This window comes from Trachurus trachurus (genome assembly GCF_905171665.1).
Source record: "Trachurus trachurus genome assembly, chromosome: 7".
Lineage (NCBI taxonomy): Eukaryota > Metazoa > Chordata > Actinopteri > Carangiformes > Carangidae > Trachurus > Trachurus trachurus.
This window is the reverse complement of record NC_139901.1, coordinates 18,965,654-18,986,817: the sequence shown is the minus strand read 5'-3', so window position 1 is coordinate 18,986,817 and position 21,164 is coordinate 18,965,654. Positions and strand designations below refer to the sequence as shown.

At 43.9% G+C, this 21,164-nt stretch overlaps 1 protein-coding gene across 3 annotated transcripts in view; it reads right to left on the bottom strand.

The window, feature by feature from the left end:
* Positions 1 to 20,626, bottom strand: part of LOC310989247 (adenylate cyclase type 6-like) — a 30,811-nt gene extending 10,185 nt beyond the window's left edge. The window contains exons 1-8 of one of the 3 annotated variants that reach the window (XM_083976243.1): positions 20,352 to 20,367; positions 19,823 to 20,279; positions 17,955 to 18,151; positions 16,958 to 17,852; positions 3,072 to 3,221; positions 2,550 to 2,671; positions 610 to 721; positions 132 to 259 (exon numbers count right to left, since the gene is read on the bottom strand). In XM_083976243.1, the coding sequence (XP_083832369.1) occupies positions 132 to 259; positions 610 to 721; positions 2,550 to 2,671; positions 3,072 to 3,221; positions 16,958 to 17,851 (1,406 nt within the window). In that variant the 5' untranslated portion in view covers position 17,852; positions 17,955 to 18,151; positions 19,823 to 20,279; positions 20,352 to 20,367. Of the gene's footprint in view, positions 1 to 131; positions 260 to 609; positions 722 to 2,549; positions 2,672 to 3,071; positions 3,222 to 14,508; positions 14,606 to 16,957; positions 17,853 to 17,954; positions 18,152 to 19,822; positions 20,280 to 20,351 lie in introns of those variants that run through there. The other 2 variants (XM_083976242.1, XM_083976244.1) reach the window with 2 other exon arrangements.
* Between the last annotated feature and the right edge of the window lie 538 nt (positions 20,627 to 21,164).

Genomic DNA, 21,164 nt, shown 5'->3' with positions numbered 1-21,164 from the left:
TAACAGAGCAGAATTCTTTCCTTAACCTTCAAAGGGATGTAAGTACGTGACTGTGAGGGTGTGTGTTCCCAAGCCCAGTGTGTGTGTGTGGTTTGTGTGTGTTGAGTACAATTAGTGTGACTTTGACTCACGAGATGGCTTCAATCATGTCTACTCCCATCTCCACACAGCAGTGGGCGTGGTCAGCCCGCGGCTCAGGCAGCCCTGACACACAGTAGTAACAGTCCCCGAGGATTTTAATGCGCAGGCAGTGGTTCTCCTGTACAGCAAGGGCACACACACGCACACACACACACACACACGTAAAATATTAGGCCCTCAATTACACCGAATAGACAGCATGCTCAAGTCAAATATAGAGCCTTTTATGCATAATTAAGATGACTCATGAGTCTCAGCTTAATCTAATCGATGTGTTACACAATGCTGAAGTAACCACCTCCCCACCCCCAATCCACCACCTCCCTACTCCACCCCCCACCCCAACTAGTACATCATGTTGGCTTTGTCACACGAAGAGCGAGGACTGCATACTGTACGGTTACATAAACAGCAGTGTTGTCAGAGCTGTGCGTGTGGAAATTTGTGGCGGCAGGTGTCAATGCTCACCGAGGCCAGCTTGTCAAAGCGGGCGAACAGCTCATTCAGCGTCATGACCAGCTCCTGGGCCGTGCACTGAGATGCCAGGCTGGTGAAGCCCTCGATGTCTGCAAACAGTATGCTGAAGAGGAGGTGGTGGTGGTGGTGGAGGGAGGAAGCGAGGGAGAGAGGGAGGGAGCGAGGGAGCAAAATCAAAAACAGACAGAGAGGAAGAGGCAGACAAAAGATGACTTGAGAATGAGATCAATCAATAAGGTGTAGAGTTAGTTAGCATGGTCTAGTGCCTCCCCCCCCTCCTCACTGTCCAGCTGCCATGTGAGCTGGAGAGAAAACAAGAGAGCCAGACATTTGTTCAGCTCTGGCTTTCATCATCTAAGCCAATGTAGGTCACCTCCTCCAGCCTGTCCCTCTGAGAACGCCACCCCCTGTCCCCCTGTCTGCATGCCTTTCATTGCTAACTTTTGATAGTAATGAAATGTGAGGATAAACAACACTACATAATGAGTTCCACTTGGAGACGACAGATGGCGCTGTAAGCCCTGTGAGGTCAAGCACTGGGAGAGGACTGGAACTTTAATTACAGCACTCCACTACCAGTCAGGACCCCCCACCTAGACCAACGCTCTGATCCAGATTATCTTTAAAGGGTTAGTTCACCCAAATTTCAATCAAACTTATTAACATTTGACATTTTTATGTCACTTGTCTTCTGTAGTCTTTATACTCACCACTTTATAAACTTGTGTTTTTAAAGGTGCTACTGTATATAAATAAAGTTATTATTTTTATTGTTATATCTCACTTACCCCAGTGTTGGCATTGCAGTTGTATTTGCACTTCATTTGAACTACATTTGAACTATACTTCATGACGTCATACAAAAGACTGATCAAAGGATTTGTGGACTGTCCAGAGTAAACAGCTCATTGATTTTTGTAGATGTTGCCTTTTAGTTCAGTGATGAACGTCAAGTCAAGTTAATTTTATTTGTAGCTATTGCTCCAATTCATAACAGAAGTAATTTCAAAGCACTTTTCAGAGGCACTTTCCATAAAAATTCACAATACTAAAGTAACAACATAGAAAGATTCTTCTAGAAGAAAAATATTATACATTTTTCTGTAATCTTGCTAAATAACCCTTTCAAAGCTTAATTTTAAACTAACTATTAACAGTTATAGTTAAATTGTTAAACACTAAATTATAGGCTACAATGTTTTACTTCTAGACACATCAAAAAATGTCAAAATATATGCTTATTTTACAAATATTATAGATGTAAATCACTCCTCAACACAACCAGAAAACACTTATAACTTTAATTGTGTTGTCGTCTAGTGTAGGTGCTTTTACACAATGACCCAGACATCAATTTGGGAGAGACAGTGGGTGTTAATCTTGTGCTGCCTGTGGATAATGGATTGTTCCTGTAAGTTTACACCTTGGTAGCGGTGCTGTTGCGACGGACTGTTCCACTAAGTGCATCACCTGTACCTATTTGGGTCACCTCTGACAGGAGATCTCTGCTGCAACCTCGTTTCATTGTCCCCTACCACCTCAACCTGCGCTCCACGGTAGGCTAATGGATGGAAAGTTTCCATCACCTGTTAGTACTGAGTTGTTCGCACTCAGGAGGTGAAATCAGTGGTGAGGGCTGAGACAGGGGGCCAGCAAAGTTGAGGTCTGCCTTCTATCATTTGCTACAGAAAGCACAGCAGTGTGCCCAAGTCAATATCATTACTGCAGCCAGTGCTGTCAGTGTCAATAAACAACAACATGCATAATACATGCTGCCAGGGAAATAGCTGTTGGAGTGACTCTGTAACTGACACATCAGTCAGCGGAGTCAGGTCAAACCACTGTAGACGTCTGTGATGGCAAAGTAGACAAGTTCTCCGACATTGTGTGTCAGCGCGTTGGTGTGTGTGAGTGTGTTTGTCTGAGTTTACCTCACGTTGTCGTGTTTTTGGATGTAGATCTTGTGGAACATCATATCTTCCTTCTTGGCATTGATATCAGCCTTCATCTCCATGGCAACATGCCTTGGCAGCACTGACAGCAGTAGGCGCTCCTGAGAGAGAGAGAGAGAGAGAGAGAGAGAGAGAGAGAGAGAGAGAGAGAGAGAGAGAGAAATTAAAGAACGACAGAGAGAGGGAGAGAGAGTCCATTCATTTTCATCAGTTTCCACCGTTAGAATGCTCAATGAGTCACCCTGCCTTGTTGGCATGTGCGTGGGAACGTGTTAGTCAAATAGAAAAGAAGTGGAGATTCGTGTTATACTCTAGAACATATTGTTGACCTCAAAAAGTGAGACAAACAAATGAGCCTAGAAGATGGAGACACCCATTTGTTGCTCTTTTGCATTTGTGCGCAGGGTTAATCTTCTTACAGGAGTCAGTCGTGGCCTCCTAATTTGCTTATTCATCAGGATACGCATGCGTCTCTGCGTGTGTGCATGTGCATTCACATACCTGCTGCTGGTTTTCCCTCTGCAGGTGCAGTCTGGCCTGGATGTAACCTCTGGTCTCCTGGAAGGCTTGTCTCTGGGAGACCTCAGCAGGGTAGTGAGTACAGATCCCAATCATGTTAGTGCACAGGAAGATCAGCACGTTGGCGCTGACCTGAAAACACAACATACACACAAACATGACAGAGAGGGTGAGAAGCGAGAAGAAGAAAGAAAAAAAAGACACAAGAACCCCACCAAGTATGCACAACATGTCACATGACAATAATACTGTGAACTCTGTCTGACCTGGGTGAGGTCAATAAACAAAATTGATAACACCCTATGTCATAGGATTTACTGCAAGGAGAAACATTCCTCAAACATCTGAGGGGCCATTAGATGTGATCTGGTTAGAGATGATGGCCGTGGCCTTGTGGTTTCTCAGCAAGAGGACATTCTCCCCACATCGCACACTGAATGGCAGATAGTAAGCCCAGAGGGTTGAATGCGATTCATGACTGAGGACATGCAAACACTACTGTTTTCATTCTACTTGCATTGAAAGTTTATATTGGCTCTACGGTGTGTGAAAAGATATAGTCTTGCAGAGAGATAAAAACAGATGATATAAACGTGCAATATCGCTTTTTCGTGTCAAAATGGAGCGATTTATGGTAGTTTATAAAAAAGTAGTAACAGTACAGCGGACACAGACAATCTCGTGTAGGAATGTGCAGTTTGTGAAATAGGTGAAAAATAGTATGAAATTTCTTTATTTGGATAAACCCCTTGAGATGTACCATCTCGTTTTCGAGGGGGTCCAAAAAAGCAGTAGCAGCCATTACAGTTAATTTTCCTCTTTGAACCCAGTGTTGGCCTGAGCAATGAAGCTCTGAGAATGCAACTTTAAAACAGCATTATCTGTGGCTTGGGTAATTTAAGTTTAGATATAGTGTACAGTTAGTTTTGTGGGGTCAACAACCCCAAGAGCATTCCTCCGCTGCTTTCCATGTGTGTCTGTGTGTATGTGGATGTGTGTGGTAAGCCAGTGTGTAAGTCTGTTAGTGATTTCTCTTCTCACTAGTCCATAGCCAAGACCAAACATCAAAAATGGAGCCTTGAGCTCTGGACTTCCCCTGTGGACAGAAACTTGCACACAAACACACACGAACACACACACACGTCCGCTCCATGTTCAGAAACACACTCCAGCCTGGGAAAGTCACTTGACCCATGACCAGAGCCCTGAGTGTTTCCTCTGAAGATGATTTCATCAATAATGAGAAAAAGACATGCAAGCACACACATAACGGCTGGATGTTCGGTCTTAACAACATCATGACGAAGGACTTAAAAAATCTTGTCATGAGTATCAGGATTTCCGAGCCATGGCTGGTATGTTGCCAAACCAGTGTATGTTTGTGTGTGTTTGTAATTTGCATCGATCAGAAAGACAGCAGAGGAGACACAGAACTGGCGATCTAGGATGGTTATCTGTCTTCAAGCATACGTCACATACTTTCATGCATTTTCGTCCACAAAAAATAAACAGAAACCACGGGGAGCAGGAGCATTAAACCTCTAAGCTACTTAGCATCCACACATTTAAACAAGACTCCCAATGAAAGTAGACCAAAACAAACTCCAACCTCTAGAGTGATGGCAGGCCACGATCCTAAGATGCAGTTTACACTGTATACACGACAACTTGTCCTCTGTTGTCACAACAAGACAGAAACCATCTAAGAACCTGTGTTAAACAGATCGCTGTTAGTGCAGGACACTGGCAGGCAAATTCAGTTCTGTTTTCAAGAGGAAAGTGTCCGCGGTAGTTTCCTAGTCCACTTGAAAACAAATAGTCCAACTAGATTAGGAGCACGGCAGTGAGCAAAAATAAACACACTGATGGTTTGCAGGTGCAGAAGCAAACATGCCTTTGATATATTGGGTAATTACCAATCCCTGATGCAGCTACAGCACAGGGACTAACAACAGAGGATCCTTTTTTTCTTTTTTTTTAATTTCTAAAGGAATATAGTCTAGATGCAGCCTGGTTCCTTCAAACAGATTTAGACCAATCAGCAGTTTTCACTGATGCAGACTGACTGATGCTGTCATCTGTCACCTCTCAGGGATTCGGATCAAAGCTGTCAGGAGGTGTGAGCCACCTCATCATCGGCCTATTCAATCATCAGGTGTGAGGACGGACAAAGCACATCCACTCCACTGTGTTTTTTTTTTTTTTTTACATGACTGGCTGAGCAATTGTTCTCTGAGTGCAACACTGAATTTGTTCTGCACTGTCGCTCAATTAGTGATTAAATGACTAACAGGCCGCAGCTTCCTGATAAAACCTGTGTAGTAATGTTACAGACCACCAATGGAGACCTGACACTCGAACTGCGCCGATACAACCTGATCGCATTAATCCCAAGCAGATGGCCCAGAACAGAGTGAGCCAGATAACTTTGTTAAGTGGCCAGTCTGAGATAGAGGGCCTCTTGCAGTTCCCAAGACCACACTTCTCACCACCCTATTCAATTTGCATTCAGACAATTCAGCTTCCCATGTGAGCGGCAGTCAGATTTTGGTCTGATTGAAGACATTCCTGTCTAATCGATTTTGACAGTTTGGCAACAAGAATGCAGCGAGTGGGATGAAATGCAGTTTACGTGGTCCTGCGTTTGGGGTTTTGTGTATTTTGTTCAACAAGAAAACAGAACTAGTGCAGTGACAGGAAGATTACACAATTTGCAGATGCCACACAAATGCATGTGGAGCATGGGACCCCCCCCCCCCCCCCCTCCCCCCACACACCTCCCAAAACAAGCCACAAACCATGGAGCTGAGAAAGCGGACAGCCTAAATCTTGACTGATGGCTCAATATAACAGCCTCATTGCACAGAGACTTAAGGGAAACATGAGTTTGTGTAAATGTTAAGTCATATGCTTAGTCACCATGTGGTGTGGAGATGAGAGGAAGGAGTATTCATAGAGGCTTTTAAATAAATCTTTGTGTCAGCTATGCGTGTACGTGTATGTGTGCTCCGTTTGGACCGGCAGCTCTTTGATCCTGAAGCTTGTTGTGTCTGTCGCAGCACTTGTATCACCAAGGCCTGCAAATCCACAGCCACCCCGACACTCGCCTCTCCAAACAGAGATGTGGTGTAAGAGAGAGCAGAAGCCGCTTCTCATCATTAGCACAGTGCCCCTCTCTTTATAACCACTAAGCTGGACTTAGACTATCTTCCACTGATGTTTCCTGACCATTTTCCCCGCAGACTTTTGGCTCTCAAAGACGAGCCTCACTCAACATTTACTTAAGCAGGAACCTCTTGGCGGTGAAGTTAAAAGGAGTCCAAACATTGGCTTATAAGGTGCGGCTCCCAGGAAGGTGCTTTATAAAGTAAGGCAGACGGATAGCATGTTAAAGAACGAATGAAGGAAGGAGATGGAAAAGATTTTTGCTTGGCAAATATACAGCAAATCCATTCTGTCTTTAATAATATCCCACTGGACAATTCTCTCTCACACAAGCACGCAGGAATGTATGTGTGCACAGATCAGGTTCACGCAGCAAGGTCATTATCCATTAATTCAGAGACCAAACTGATACTGTACTACAGCCGATACGTTCCATTGATTAATAGGAAACGTTTTCAATAGAAATAGGCCTGTTGTTGTGTTTTTTTTCTACTTTACGTACATTCAGCAAACGCAGATTGTCTGTGAGCAGAGGTGAGGTGGTCACGTGTTGATGAATCTGTAACTAATATTAACTCCTATGACAATACACTGAGGAGGCAAACTAAGCACTGATAACCACAGATATGACACACCGTCGCTTACAGAATAAAATCACTGTGCAGGTGGTCAATGTTTGGGTTTATCTAGCAGTATCTCCTGCAATGAAAGATAAGCTGGGATATCTCACCGACTCTGAGCTCCACTAAAGCTAAAGTTTAAACTTTAAAAAGGCCAGAGTGCTACGTCCCATAAGTCAATACACAGGCTCAGGGGACAGTGACTGCTGTTGACATGAGGGCTACTCTCCAGCACATGACCTTTGATAGGCATCTGGAGCTTTTAAAATGTCTTACAGAGACGCACGTCAAAGCCCAGTCACATACTGCTGATCACAGTCTGAAAAGATAACATGTAGTACCAAAGCGGTAAAAATAGACAATACGATGAGACTGTCGCACTGGTCCTGATCTAATTGGGGTTACTATAATGTGTAATTACTGACATAAGAAAAAAGCTACTCCTTATATAGATAGATGTTGTGGAGGGGTGGGTGGGCGGGGTGCCTGTCTCTGCCATCCTGGGTCTGTGCCATCTGGAATTAGAGCTTTGTTTTCGTCATGGCTTGGGCCAAACCAAAATTGGTCTCAGGCGACCAACGAGGCCACGAAGTAATCTCTGTGAAACGCTGAGGCAAATTCCGAAAAGCTAAATAGAGCTGGACCCAGGCCGTACAGCTGTCAGAAAAACAGATCCTGAATTAATACTTGCAGATAAATGTTGTCCAAACATGAGGAAAATCTCCCAGCAATCCTGGAATTACTGACTAAAACAAACTGTAACCACCAGCTAAAACTACCCACTCAACTTTTTCTAATTTGACCAACAAATTTCGCCTCGAATCAAAAGATTAGGCTGCTTATTTATCCTTCTACTTCAATATCTCGATTCTTGGCTGACTAAAGTTCAGCAGTTAGGCAACGTTATACTGCTTCTTATTCAACACAATATGCAGTTGGCTGGCTGGGATTTCATCACTTTTCCTCTGATAATGTATCTACAGTACGTGTTGAGCCTGAATACAATCATGGAGCCAATCCAACAACAGCCACGATCTACAGTGAATAGACAGGAGCTGCTTTTATCAAAACTGGACACAAAATGTTACACGTCAGATTCTTTTGTTGTTGTAGGTGCACTGGCATTTGAGACTCTCGAACAAGGCTTCTCACTAAGACAAACGATTATCACATGAACCCTCATGCCAGCTCTCTTATTACTTTCTTGTGGCTAACTTAATTTGGCTGGATAATACCACGTAGCTTCTTGGATTTAGGTCTGCTATGGGACATTTATCGTTTCTTCCTCTTTCTCAACATTTCCTGTCTCTGTGGACTAGTGGGGCAGTGACAAATAATCTTACATAAAATGTGTGCACAACCTCAGGTTTTAAAGGCTTGTGTGCACTTTGCTTGACCTTTTGGTAGTGTTATCGCTGAGGTCCATTCCAAGCAGGACTGAAAATAACAAAGATTTTCATTTACTTCATAAACTGGCTGATATAGAAACGTTCAGAAATTTGTGAAAAATAGAAAAAGCTGTTCATCACGTTTTCCCAAAGTCCCAAGGGAAGTCTTTAAATAGCCTGTTTTGTCCGACCAAGAGTTCATAACCCAAGGATATCCAACTTATTCAGCCCTACTCGAAAAACAGCACAGTAAATGCAGAATTATTACCAGTCAAATGACTAATAGCTTAATCAACTAATTCCTTTACTTCTATCTTACTTCTCTCATTTCCATTTTTTGTTTATTCTTACTAACAGCACCAGCAGCTGTTGGATGCTCTGTCCTCCCTATTTAATCATTTACACAATTATTGCTCAACAGGTAAAATGAGTCAATTATCACCTATTCCACCTATATCACCTATGATCTGTACACACACACACACACACACACACACACACACACACACACACACACACACACACACACACACACACACACACACACACACACACATAGCTACGGTTAAAAAAAAGCACACCAGTATCTGTTTGTCAGTGGTCTGGGCTGTTCACTGGTCCGGGGTCAGTGTTTGGCTGGACAGTCAGAATGAGTGAGGGAGGGGGCAGGACTGGACACCATCCTCTCCTCCCAGCTGTGTCCTCACTAACCCTTCACTTCCTGCCCACTCACACCCTCACAGGCACAGCTGCAATTACAGCACAGTGGCCACTGAAACACAATATCGGGTTAATTAGCCTAACAAACCAACCAGTCCACCAGCCCTGTTCACTCCTCTCTTGGCTCTTCTCACTGATTTGAACTGAGTGAGGGAGTCCAGACCTTGAACTGTGTGACTGTGAGCTAAACATCCAGGAATTCCCATCTCAGATGCTATTGCCTGCATTTCCTTTTAAGCACAACGTACAAAACAAGGCCACCATTTCACTTTGACAGGGACCGATGTAACACGACTTTTAGTCTTCAAATACCAAGTAACAGAATTAATAGAGGAAATAAAACTATATTAAGTGCTGTAGTGTGTGTGGGCTGGATGTTGGAGCTCCAATAAAACATACTAGACTGTCACTGTCTATGTCTATGTATAACTGTCCAGTTATGTAAGCATCTACTAACATCAAGTACACAGTTTTAGCTAGTGTCCCTCCCTGTGCTGTCTCCTGAACCTACACACTATTGACTTTTACCATAAAGCATACAAATCAATAGTGGGACAAGAACAACAGGTTATAGTTTAAACAAAAGAGGAGTTTGGTAAATGCTTTAATTAAAGTTTCGACTCAGTCCTCCATGTGTTGCTCAGTCAAGGCTGAGCTGACACTGCACTCGTGCTTGTAACACATCCGCCTCCAGTGTCTACTTCAGGAAACATGAAGTTTCCCGAGGTGACATGTTTGTGAAGCCTGATACACCAGCAGCCATAAAGGCACAGCAGGTGTGTGGAGTTTCAACACACAGCTTGAAAACGACAAGTTGAACAGCTCCTCTGACCCTGAGTGTATGACATCCTGATCATCTCTGCTCAGCTCTTAAAGGCTATTACACCTGAAAACGAGGGTGTTTTTCTTTAATATTGCATCTTAAAGAGGACGCAGTGAGCAACAGCTTTGACTCTTCTTCACAACATGAAGGTGCCGCTGACACATTATCCCAATCAAAGAAAATAGTAGTGTTCGTCTGCAACCTTAAAAGGAAAGGGTTTTTTTTATGTGTAAGGAGCGAGGATAATAAATCAGGACATGAAGTAATCTGCTTCATGGACCTTATGAAGGCACAAGATAGAGTGTAACTTCCTTTGGATTAACCCTGACTCTGTGAAATTACATCATGGGACCCGGGTCTTGTTATTGTACAGTATCTGACATCATTCAATGAAAATGTGAAGTAGAAAAAGAAAATAGCTCAGTGCTTCACACTTAGGAGCTAAAACTAAAGGCTGCCAACACTGAGTGGACAAAATCATTAGGATATTATGCTCTTTCCACTTAATAACCAAGTCAGGTGAAATCTGAAAAGGTTGAGGAGAGAGTCCTGTTCCTACGATAAAGACATGTGTACATTCATAAAAGAGAGGTGTTCACTATGTGTCCACTGCTAGTAAACATGCTTGTAAATTTTTTTCCCTCCTGTTAAGCATTCTTGCGCCAGTACAACATATGTTGTCACTGTTTTGACAGTGTAATTGTAACTTGGTTAACAAGACAGTTGGCTGGTGTGACGCTGACATAGGACAGAGAGCCCCTCACCTTCTTGTCATGATCACTATAGGGTGTACTGCACTCAACGGGATCTAGAGTAAAACTGGCCTTAAAAGCCTCAGGGCTTGCATGCCACAAAGATCAACATTTAACACCGCTAATGGATTCCTAATATATATCTCTTGGCTGTCCGCCATGGCAGTTCAGCGTTAAATCCCTGTATTTACTTTTGCGAAGAGCCAAGTTGTTAGTAAACCATGAGCTGTTATTAGAAGCCTGCACTTCCTCATCTCCAACTCACACAGCTATTATTAGCCCAGCTATTATTTTCCTTATCACTGGCTGTATTTTAGGAGCAATATTTCGCTTATCACTAATCCTAATTGCTCCCACCCATGGTGGTGGAAGTTATCCGGGTTTGTATCATCGCCTCTGGTTGTAATATAATAAGTGGATGAGTCATAAGTGCTCTCCCTCTCTGAGAGGGGGCGAGGTTGGGAGTGAAGGGGGAATCTTTTGTTTGAGCCAGTGCATTGTTTGACAGCCACAGCACCTGATGACGGGTTCGCACCATTTGATAGCGGTTAAGTGAGCTGCCCCGATCCATGCATGTCATGCAGACAGACACAGATCACACACTCTACTTCTCACTCTGCTGGGTTAATACAGTAGGTGTACATGCCTTAACCTATGCAGACAGGGCACCGGGTAATACATTAAAGAAAATATGTCCACAGCAACAAGTGTGTCAAGTATTTATAGAGAGAGAGATAAGAGATAAGAGAGATAAAAGTTCTTAGATATAAAATAAAAAGAGGATGTTTTCTTTCAGTTTCTGTATCACTTTAGATTCAGAGAGCAGCAGGAGTTACCCTACAGTACATGTGAGTATCAGATCCAGCTGCTGTCATCCGTTCCAGGAAAGCATCATAAATAATTGCATAAAGGTCAATTTAGTCTGTATGGCTTCTTCCAGGTCTTTTTCTTACGTAACACCAATGTTCTGGCCTAAATGCATTATGCACGCTTCGGTCATGCTGGTGACATTTCATTGATTGGTATCTTTTTCACTAGAGTTAAGCAGTAGGATCAGTATGTTTCCACGAGTCCCACATTCGTTGACCCCATAACAATCTGACAAAGGAACTGGTTTTTCCTCTAGCGCTGGGTCGCCACACAAAAACAGAAGCACAGACTAGATGTACCTTTGAGACTTCACCCTCTTCTTGACCTGCTTGTCAATAACTCCTCTTTACAGGACCTCAATTGGATTGCTTATCCAAATATATCCTGCTTCAAACAAAAGGAAAACTTCTGTTTGGTTCCTGGTTAATCCATGTATGACATCTTGCGTGTAGGTTGGATGTAAAGAACTTAGAAGTGAACAATGGCACAGTAAGTAACATAATCCCCCCTCAGACATATAGGCGTATGGATATACAGCTGTTCATATAGATGTTATGGAAATACTTATATAAAAGCGAGCAAAAATTCTCTGCATGGCTCTGAATGCCAATCATATAGTTAAGTTGGTTGTTGCCTCGTCCACCCACAAGATACAATAACATGACAAAAACACAAGGGACAGGTGGTCTCTCACTGGGAAGCTCACTGAGGGCCAAATGAATCTGTTTCGACCATATGATGTGTGTTGGTGTGTGCATCTTTCTGTGTGTGTGTGTGAGTGTGCTGGCTCATATGTGTCTCACATGTACCAGCCACAGTCTGAGCGCTCGGCGCCATAGGGTCATAACTCAGGTGACTAGACAATGGGAGAGGGTGTTATCTTAAGGGGTCTCTATTAAATTTGGAGATTAAGGTTTGGATGAATCTCTAAAATCAGACTCGATTATGAGAGGAGCATACAGCAACAGAAGTCAGATACACCAGTCTGAGGAGAATGTATTAGGATTATTGCATGCACACACTCAAGGCTTCAAAGACAACAACACGTCACAAACCTAGTGGGAATGCAAACTACATTTGACTGCAATGTGCTCGTGGCTCACATGGTGCGTTCATGTGCTACATTGAAGATCTGACATTAGGTCACTCAGTCAGAAAAACATAAAACCCGGGGAAAAAAACACTGACGTCATCAAAAGGACAATGGGAATTTCGTAGCGCCGTCTTCCAATCAGGAGCCTGCTGGTCATCTGTCAGCTGTCAAGAGGTGGAAGTGAAACAGCTTCCACAACAACGTGAGCAGTCTGTGCAGCCTGACGCAGAAATCTTAAACCAAATGCAGTTAAAGGGATGAAGCGTGCAAAATCCCAGTAAGCAGAAGTGAAGAAGAAGAAATAATGAATTGACCCTTCTCAGGCCAAGTTAGAGCAGAGGGAATTCACCCCGATAAGATACTGTATCTATGCAGAGTTTCCAACAACTCCACTCCCATCACAGTCAACATCATCCACCTTACAGTAATTCAAGGAAAAGAAAGTAACTCTGAGCATTACCACTGACAACAATTAAATTTTTCGAACTGCTCTTTAAATTATTAATTCTTCTCTTATGAAATCTTAATAAAGTTTGATGTTTCACACAGTAACAGCAACAATTACAGTGGATTTCTGACCCCACTGTTAACATACGTGTAAGTGAAAAACCAGATACATTTGATGGAATTACTTGTTTCAAGTAGAACCACCATTTTTACCAGTCTGACGTGAAGTCAAAGACCAAGACTGAGGGGCGGTGCGTGGCGCAGTGGTTAAGGCGCCCGCCCCATGTAGAGGCTACAGTCCTCATCGCAGGCGTCCCCGGTTCGAATCCTGCGTCGGGCAGACCTTTCCTGCATGTCATTCCCCCTCTCTCTGCCTCCCCCTTTCCTGTCTATCTCACTATGTGCTATCAAATAAAGGCAAAAAAAACGCCACAAAAAAAGACCAAGACCGATAAGCAAGTGGTAAATCAAAAAGTTAATGTTGATTTCATCTCTGATAGAACATGATTGTCAACCATTCTCTTGCCAACTCTGTTAGAAATTATGTCTGTATGAGGATACTATGTTAACCTCTGTCTCAGCCAAAATCTGTCATATTGGAAAATCGAGACAGTCTGTGCCACCTGTAACAGTGAATGAGATCCCACAGTGTGACTAGTTTTTTCCTGAGAGCTGTTGTACCTTCATCTCTCTGTGGCTGTCTGAGGAGGCTCTTTAGAACAGAGCAGTGAAACATGGAGATCTATGGAAACAATCCCCATGAGTAGTGTGAGCTCAATCTCAGCCTGTTGTGAAATAAAAGGCCACTCCATCTGAGAGGGATTTTGCGAGAATGGAATTATGACTCAGAGAAAGAGAGGGAGAAAAGTGGAAGGAGAGAAAAGAGAGAAGAGACTGGCAGCTCTTTTACAGGCGGGTGTGTCATCCCAGCATTATTTCACACTCTCCATCCGTGGTCATCCCCCCTTTACCCCCCCCAAAACATCTCCTGCTTTGCCTCTCACAAAGACCCCTTTTGTCCTAGCCATCATCAGTCTCCCATCATCTCAGCCCTGATTTTGCATGAACATCTCTGTAGGGAAAATACAAATAAGGGAAAAACAAGGCTGGGACACAGAGAGGGCTGGAGGACGATGAGGTCCCAGAAGAAGAAACAAGCTTTCCCAGATCAGGGAGCCTGGCCATGTGACACCAGGAGGAGAGTTTTGTGAGCTTACTATCACAGGCTGTGTGAGAGAGAGAATAGAGTCCTTCTGTATTCATACATCCGTGACGGAGAGATACCTGTTGAGACTGCGAGCTGACTAAATGACACATTGTGTGGTGAAAACAAAGAAATCGCTCTGAAATTCCTTTTCATTGAAAACTAGTTATCTACAGAATGAGTGTGATGTGGTTGATAACAGCATTACACAACCCTGAGTGGAGCTGATGTCCTTCCCTTCATCTCTGTTAAAAGCCTAAGAGAGACAGCAACCCTCTGGCTCAAATAGTGTGAAGCCCATATCCCACCATTGATTGCTCAGAGAGCTGGAACATACTGTGTTGAGGGTCCGGGCCCTCGGGCAGGGCAGCAGACCATGGTCAGAGGACCAATGCAACAAACCAGAGCTGCAGCACATAGAGGCAACAGACCAATCTGCCTGAAGTCACCCCGTCTAGTCTGGAGCACTTAGCACACAAGCTCATTGGACCAGTAGAGTTATGTCAATATTGCCTTATTCAGAGTGGCTCCACATTCATCTGGTTGGTACAGACTGAAGTTCAAACCACATGTGTGTTACTTTGTGTCAGTATGCCCCGTGTGACCATGTTTCCTGTTTTTAACCATAAAAAGTCAATAAATGGCCGGACATATACATACAATGGAATTAATGAGTTGAAGGCATAATTAACTCTTTTCATAAGTCTTTCTCATAGTGGCAGTTGTCATAGTAGGAGAACCTCGGGTGCTACTAATAACATTAACATGCCTCTCTAAATGTCACAACAGTGTGACAGTGAGACAGCATGCACAATATCAAGAACCTGAAACTGAAGTAGTCCAACTGAAGATAGCCAACATTCATTTTATTATTTACACTTGTGCTTATCTTACGGTTGTTGAGTCAAGTTTCAAGAAGGATGCGTCTAAATTCTACATCTAAATTATTTGCATACAATGAACAGTTTACACTGTGGGTGGGTTAAAACAAGGCTTTGAGAGTGTCATGTTCTCATCCTCAATATTAACAAATTCAATTTTCTATTTGTCACAAAAATAGTCACGTTAGTCAGCTGGAAATCAATGTAAGTTGTGGCCCAGTGAAGGCCAAGGTTTAGCAGGTTGAATCCTAATGTAGCGTACATCTCCTAACAGCTACCATATTATCTAAAGGACATCAAAGACGAGACAAAATTAAAGAAGAAATATTTCCATTGTGTGTGTATTTGAAGCCATTACGAATGGTTAATTCTGTTTACAATTTTTTTTCCGCAGCTTCCAATTTGAAGAAGTAATCATCCTGTTTTCCATCAAATCCATTGCACAATCTGAGTACCCCACCCCACCCTGTTTCATTTTACCACAATAGCCTCCTTGTTTTAGAGGACTGCGGCCTGAATGGCACCATGCTACATTATCATGATATTCCTCCACAATACAGCTAAACGGGCTCATTCAACCCAGATGACCTTCCACAAACCCCAACAGAGTTGCCAATAGCTGCCCTACAGCACAAAACATAGGCTCATTAAAAATCTCATTTGAAAAGCTGCCGAGATCTACAGCACCATCTACTTTTAGTACAGCACCTTTGACATGGAAAAGTGGTTGAGGAGTCTGTACAATGTTTGTCCTATATTGATGGGGACAGAAAGTAGGGCGTTTCCACTGGTGAATACAGTAACAACATTGTGCTCAATTGTATGGGAATAATAGTGGGTCCTGACTACTGCAAGTGTGAGACATCTTTCTTCTGTTTTCATAAACACATGTCCAATTCAATTTCCACTGACTGGTTGTATACAAATTACAAACCACGGTCCAAAAAGGCATGTCCAGAATGTCATTTAAAACTGTAAATTATCTAATTTTAAGAGCTTTAGTTTCAAAGTGTGAATATACTGACTGACACTGCAACTGCTAAACAACAGACGTACATTTTGTCTGTCTTAAAACAACACTCTTATACCTATGTTTACAATAAAAATGCTACTGCTCACTGGTATTGGTCCTTCTTTATATTCCTAACGTGACTTTCAGTGTGATTGGGAAACAAATCCACAGACCTGCTTTAGTTCAGAACTGCACTGTCAAGAAACCTGATAAGAGACTTTGTTATAGATCACCTCTATAATGTGAAATTTTGAAGGGAATGCTGTGCTAAAAAAAGACCACCACTGTGGAAAATACCCACTTCATTTGTCTATGTCAGACGGCTGAAGCTTCATGGTAATTTTAGAACTTTTGGATATATTTTTGCACAGAGCAAATTCTGCATTTAATCCCCCAACACTTAAGAGTCAACCAGTAACAACATATGGGATTATTGCTACGACTGTAAATATGGATACTGTATAACAGACTTGAAGAAAAGTCAACCTACTCTTAAATGAAAAAAGATGCACAAGTAGGAAAAACCACCGCCTTTGTCTCCTGTCCTGTCAAACCATTATTACTGAGGTAGCCATCCCTTTAATGCCTCTGCTTGAAGAGGGCAAACGTAGCAACTCGGTGAGCAGGAATCCTTCATGGCAAAACAACATTTCTTGCATCAATGTGATGAAATTGATTTGTCAGGTTATAAAAGATGTGTAAACATTTCCTCAAGTGAATTTACAGAAAATTCACAATATCACTACAGCTGCCATTCTTGCTTATGTCCAACAATGATGAATGTGTTTGATTGAAAAGTGATGAAGACAATTAAACAGTGACAACAATATAACTTACAATATACCAGATATAAAATATTTTTTTACACTTGTGTCATTCCTGCTTTCACTCACCTGTTTGAAAATGAATTTGTCCTCTTGGTTGAGCTGCCAGGCAGTGACTATGTGTATGACGGACAGCACAGCACCACTGAGCACAGCTGCTCTCATTCTGACCGGCAGCAGCGTGTAGATGATGTAGATGAAGAAGACAGTCCACCAGATGCCTTCTGAAGCACTGCGGGGGTTCACCATCAGCACTCCAAACACTTGAACTACAATCAGCACACCAATCACCAGGTAGCTCACGATCCACATGTAGTCCTGATGGAAGCCGTTACGGTTGCACACCACCATCATGGCCAAGAAGAGAGCCATGGCTACGCAGAGTACTGAGATGTAGGCCACGTCAGGGGTGGTGTGGATGCAGTGGAAGGCCAACATGACCCCACACACCACCACCAGCACCCCCATCAGCATGGTCAGGGAGCTCTGGTTGAGCCTGAAGAAGTATCGCTGGTACAGACGCTCCAGTTTGGCAGACTGAAATTTCTTGGATTGGAAAACCCACGCGACGCGCATCCAGCAGTCTGCGGCACTCATCGTCTTGCAGCTGCCTTCTGCTGATTCTCCTGATTCCCCGTCTTTCCTCCCCTTTAGCTCTCCATCTTCAAAGCCCAGGTCCACAGCTTTTAGACCCAGATCCCCGCCGCCACCCATCCTTTTCCCGTAGTGGTCCTCCTGCCAGCCGCAGCGCAGGCCGAAGTTGCCCCCACTGGTGCCGGCTCCGCATTGGTAATGCTGAGGGGCCGCATTAGGGGGCTCCAGGTTCTCAGGGTCCCTCAGGCAGCTCATGTAGCGAGGGTTGCACAGTGATGAGCTGTCCTTCCTCTTTTTGCCATTGCGTTCTCCCCATGCTGTCTTTCGTTCGTCCACCCTGCCTACAAAGAGGCCCCTGGCCCACGACATCCTAAAGCAAGATGCAGGAGAAAACAACGTTAGGGATAATTCATCTGAACAAGCTTGAAACAAAACGTCACTTTCAGAGAGAGTGTTTCGATGATCCTCTCACCTGTGTGGGCTTTACTGTTTGTAGCAACACTGCGCTCTTTGGCCAGGCCACTGGTTTATCCCAGCAAGCAGACACCATGAGCTCCAGCTGGCCAGAGGCATCAGAGGTGTGTCAGAGTTGGAGCCGCCCTTCGTTTGTGGAAACAGTCAGTGTGTTAGCCCTATACACCACCTAGTATCTGAAAACCACTCGCTTTCCTGTGAAAACACACAAACAATACACATGGTGTTGTTGAGCTAACATTGCCCGAGGAAATGTATCACCTGAGAGTGAGGATATTTAATGGAGACATACACATCACGGAACGGGCACATTTGTCGTATCTCATCTGTGTTTATTGACACGTTTGCTTGTGCCTGTCTTTGTGTGTTGTTCTCGGGCAGAAAGTTTGACAATCAATAACTCAGACAGGATATAACATGTAGTAAATAGCCTGTCTGTTCCACTCTCTCTCTCTCATCAGCACCCCCTCACCCCCACCACCACCAGCATTTCCATGGAAATCACTCGCTGTTGTGTTTGCAAAACACTGGATTGTGACAGCAGAATCTCCTCCAATTATTGCCTCATGCAGCAGGTGCCACTGGTCAGTTTTGCCATCAACCCATGAGTTGAACACAGTCCCATTTCAACAAACTCTGCATTGATTGCTGCACTTAAAAAAAAAAAAACATTCCCAATATAAAAAACACTAACCGTTCCTCTCAGAGCTGTGCTATGCTCCATCACTGTAATCTGCCCCGAAACATCTTGAGTGGGCATGGATGGGTGTGCTCTATTTGACAACAAAGGCCGAGTGAGTGGGCACCATCAGGGATCAAGAGCTCTCCAGTCCAGATTCAATTGTCCATGCTTCCCCCATTAGCTTTGATGACTCACTATAGCTGGCTTCTGGCAGCACATGTCAAGGACACTGCTAACCTCTAAACTTAATAAGCAAATCTCTGCCAGGCTGACTGAGCTGCGACAGGCAGTGGGAGGAGCACACATGAACTGCACACATGGTCATGTTTATAATCAACAGCAGCTTGTAATGCAAGTTGCTCAAACACCACCACACACACAAAACAAAAACAAAAATATAATTGAAAGAGTGGCTTGAAAAACAGAACAGAGCAACAACAGATTGTTTTTAAAATACATGACACCCTTTCATACTTTTCCTCAAACCTAATTCAATCAGTTCCCTTATAATTACCTAATCATAGCCAATCACCACTTCTGCACACCATAGTTCATTTATAGGAGTGAAAACCTAAACATATGACCCAGTGAGATAAGGCAAATATGTGGCCAGTTCACCTTGTGCTCCAAGCTCTGAGGCTTGCATCAGAATAACCTTAGTCCGCCCCACTCACCTTTAAAGCCTTTGTGACAGGTCAAGAGAAGCATGGGGCTCTTATGGGATAAATTATTTTCATGCATCTGCCACAGAATAGGAATGAAATCTGTGCCACACATGGGTCCTGCATGCGGTCCAGATTAGTACAATGGTGATACTTTCACAGACTATTAACATCTTTTTTTTTATCCATATGACACTGACAGCCAGTTATTCTGCCATCATTTTCTAACTAAAAGAAGAAGAAAAAAACAACAACACATGTTTAGCAATTACACGTGTAGGCCCAGGCTGTTTGGTTGCGGGCAGTCGGCCGAAGCGCATTACATAACAGGACGCTCCAAATAGCCCATAGGCGAAGTCGACAGCTCTCCGTGTTCACATGAAGCCTCTTTTCACGCTACACATGGAGACAATGTGCAGCTGGGTATAGCCTCGAGTCAAACGCTGGAGTCTGTGGGCTGCAGGAGAAAAGTGCAGCCCGGCTCTCACACACACATACACACCAGCGCCTTCTCCAACTTACCAGGAGTAAGACATTCCGTCGGGCAACTTCAATCTTGGCACCGGAACCGCTGATCTCACAGTGGGGATGTGCGGTCCGGTTTCTACAACACTAACAGTCAGTGTGCACACTAGTGCTGACCGGGTCTAACACGGGCAACGCACTGGGCCTGTCTCCCTCAATATTGAAGGTGTACGTCATTATGTTTAGACTCCAAACAGGGCAGTGGACGAGAAGAAATGTGGTGCAAATGCCATGGCTCACAAAGCCGCTTCTCCGGCCTCGTTGAAGAAAAAAAAAAGTGTGGATGGATCGCTACGGTCTGCAACAAGGACCAGTGCTCAGTGAGGACAGTCCTGCAGAACTGTTCAGTCTCCTCTCAACGCCGCCGCAATCATCACAGCAAAAACACTGTAGTACAAGTCAGCTGTTCTCCGGCCGCTGTGCCCGCGTCTTGCTGCATTTCACCACAGAGCTCCTGCAACAAATTAATGCTGTGCGCGGACTTGCCAAAAAAGCAGCTTTTCAGATTAGACAGAGGTGTACTTACCATTGGATACCCTCGTTACATGAGTAACCGTAACAACACTGCGGTGGAGCTCCAGTTTAGCCCCCCACCCCCCTCCCCTCCTGTCCTCTGGTCCTCCTCACGCAGCCGCTGTCACACGCTTCGGGATGCGGGGTCTTGTCCGTCTGGAAGCGCTTTTGTTTCCGAGGGAAGCGAGAGAGAGAAAAAAAACTGTGAAATTGGCCGGACAGCCTTCGCTCTGCTCTTCCCAGCCAGAGATACAGTCCATTCCCACCGACTCTCTCTCTCTCTCTCTCTCTCTCTCTCTCTCTCTCTCTCTCTCTCTCTCTCTCTCTCTCTCTCTCTCTCTCTCACACACACACAAACACACGCGCGCGCACGCTGCACTCCTATTCGTGAACTCAGGAGTCCCCCTAGAGGTAACATGAGTGTGTCTCTGCCTCACTGTGTGAGTGTGTGTTTCTTACACTTTTGCTGCAATATTTGTACATTTGCCCCTTTCCCCTTATTTTCACTCCTGCCCCTTGAATCAGCTCATTTTTTAAATAGCTTTATTGAATTGACAAGGCTTTTCCCCCTCTCTTAAAGTCAGAAAACAAAATGCAACTCACACACTCCCACTCAGACAACATTATATCACCACCTAGTGGAAAACATGCATTATTACCCCTCAAAGGCCTCCTGAATCAGATAAAATGAAATACTTGACATTGTTTTAATCAAGTGTTTGCATTCATTAGATACAGATATTAAAGTTGTGAGGGAAGGGCCTATTGTGTTCAATGAATCTACCCTCATCCAGTATGCAGCCCAGTCGCATGACTCGGTAAACCA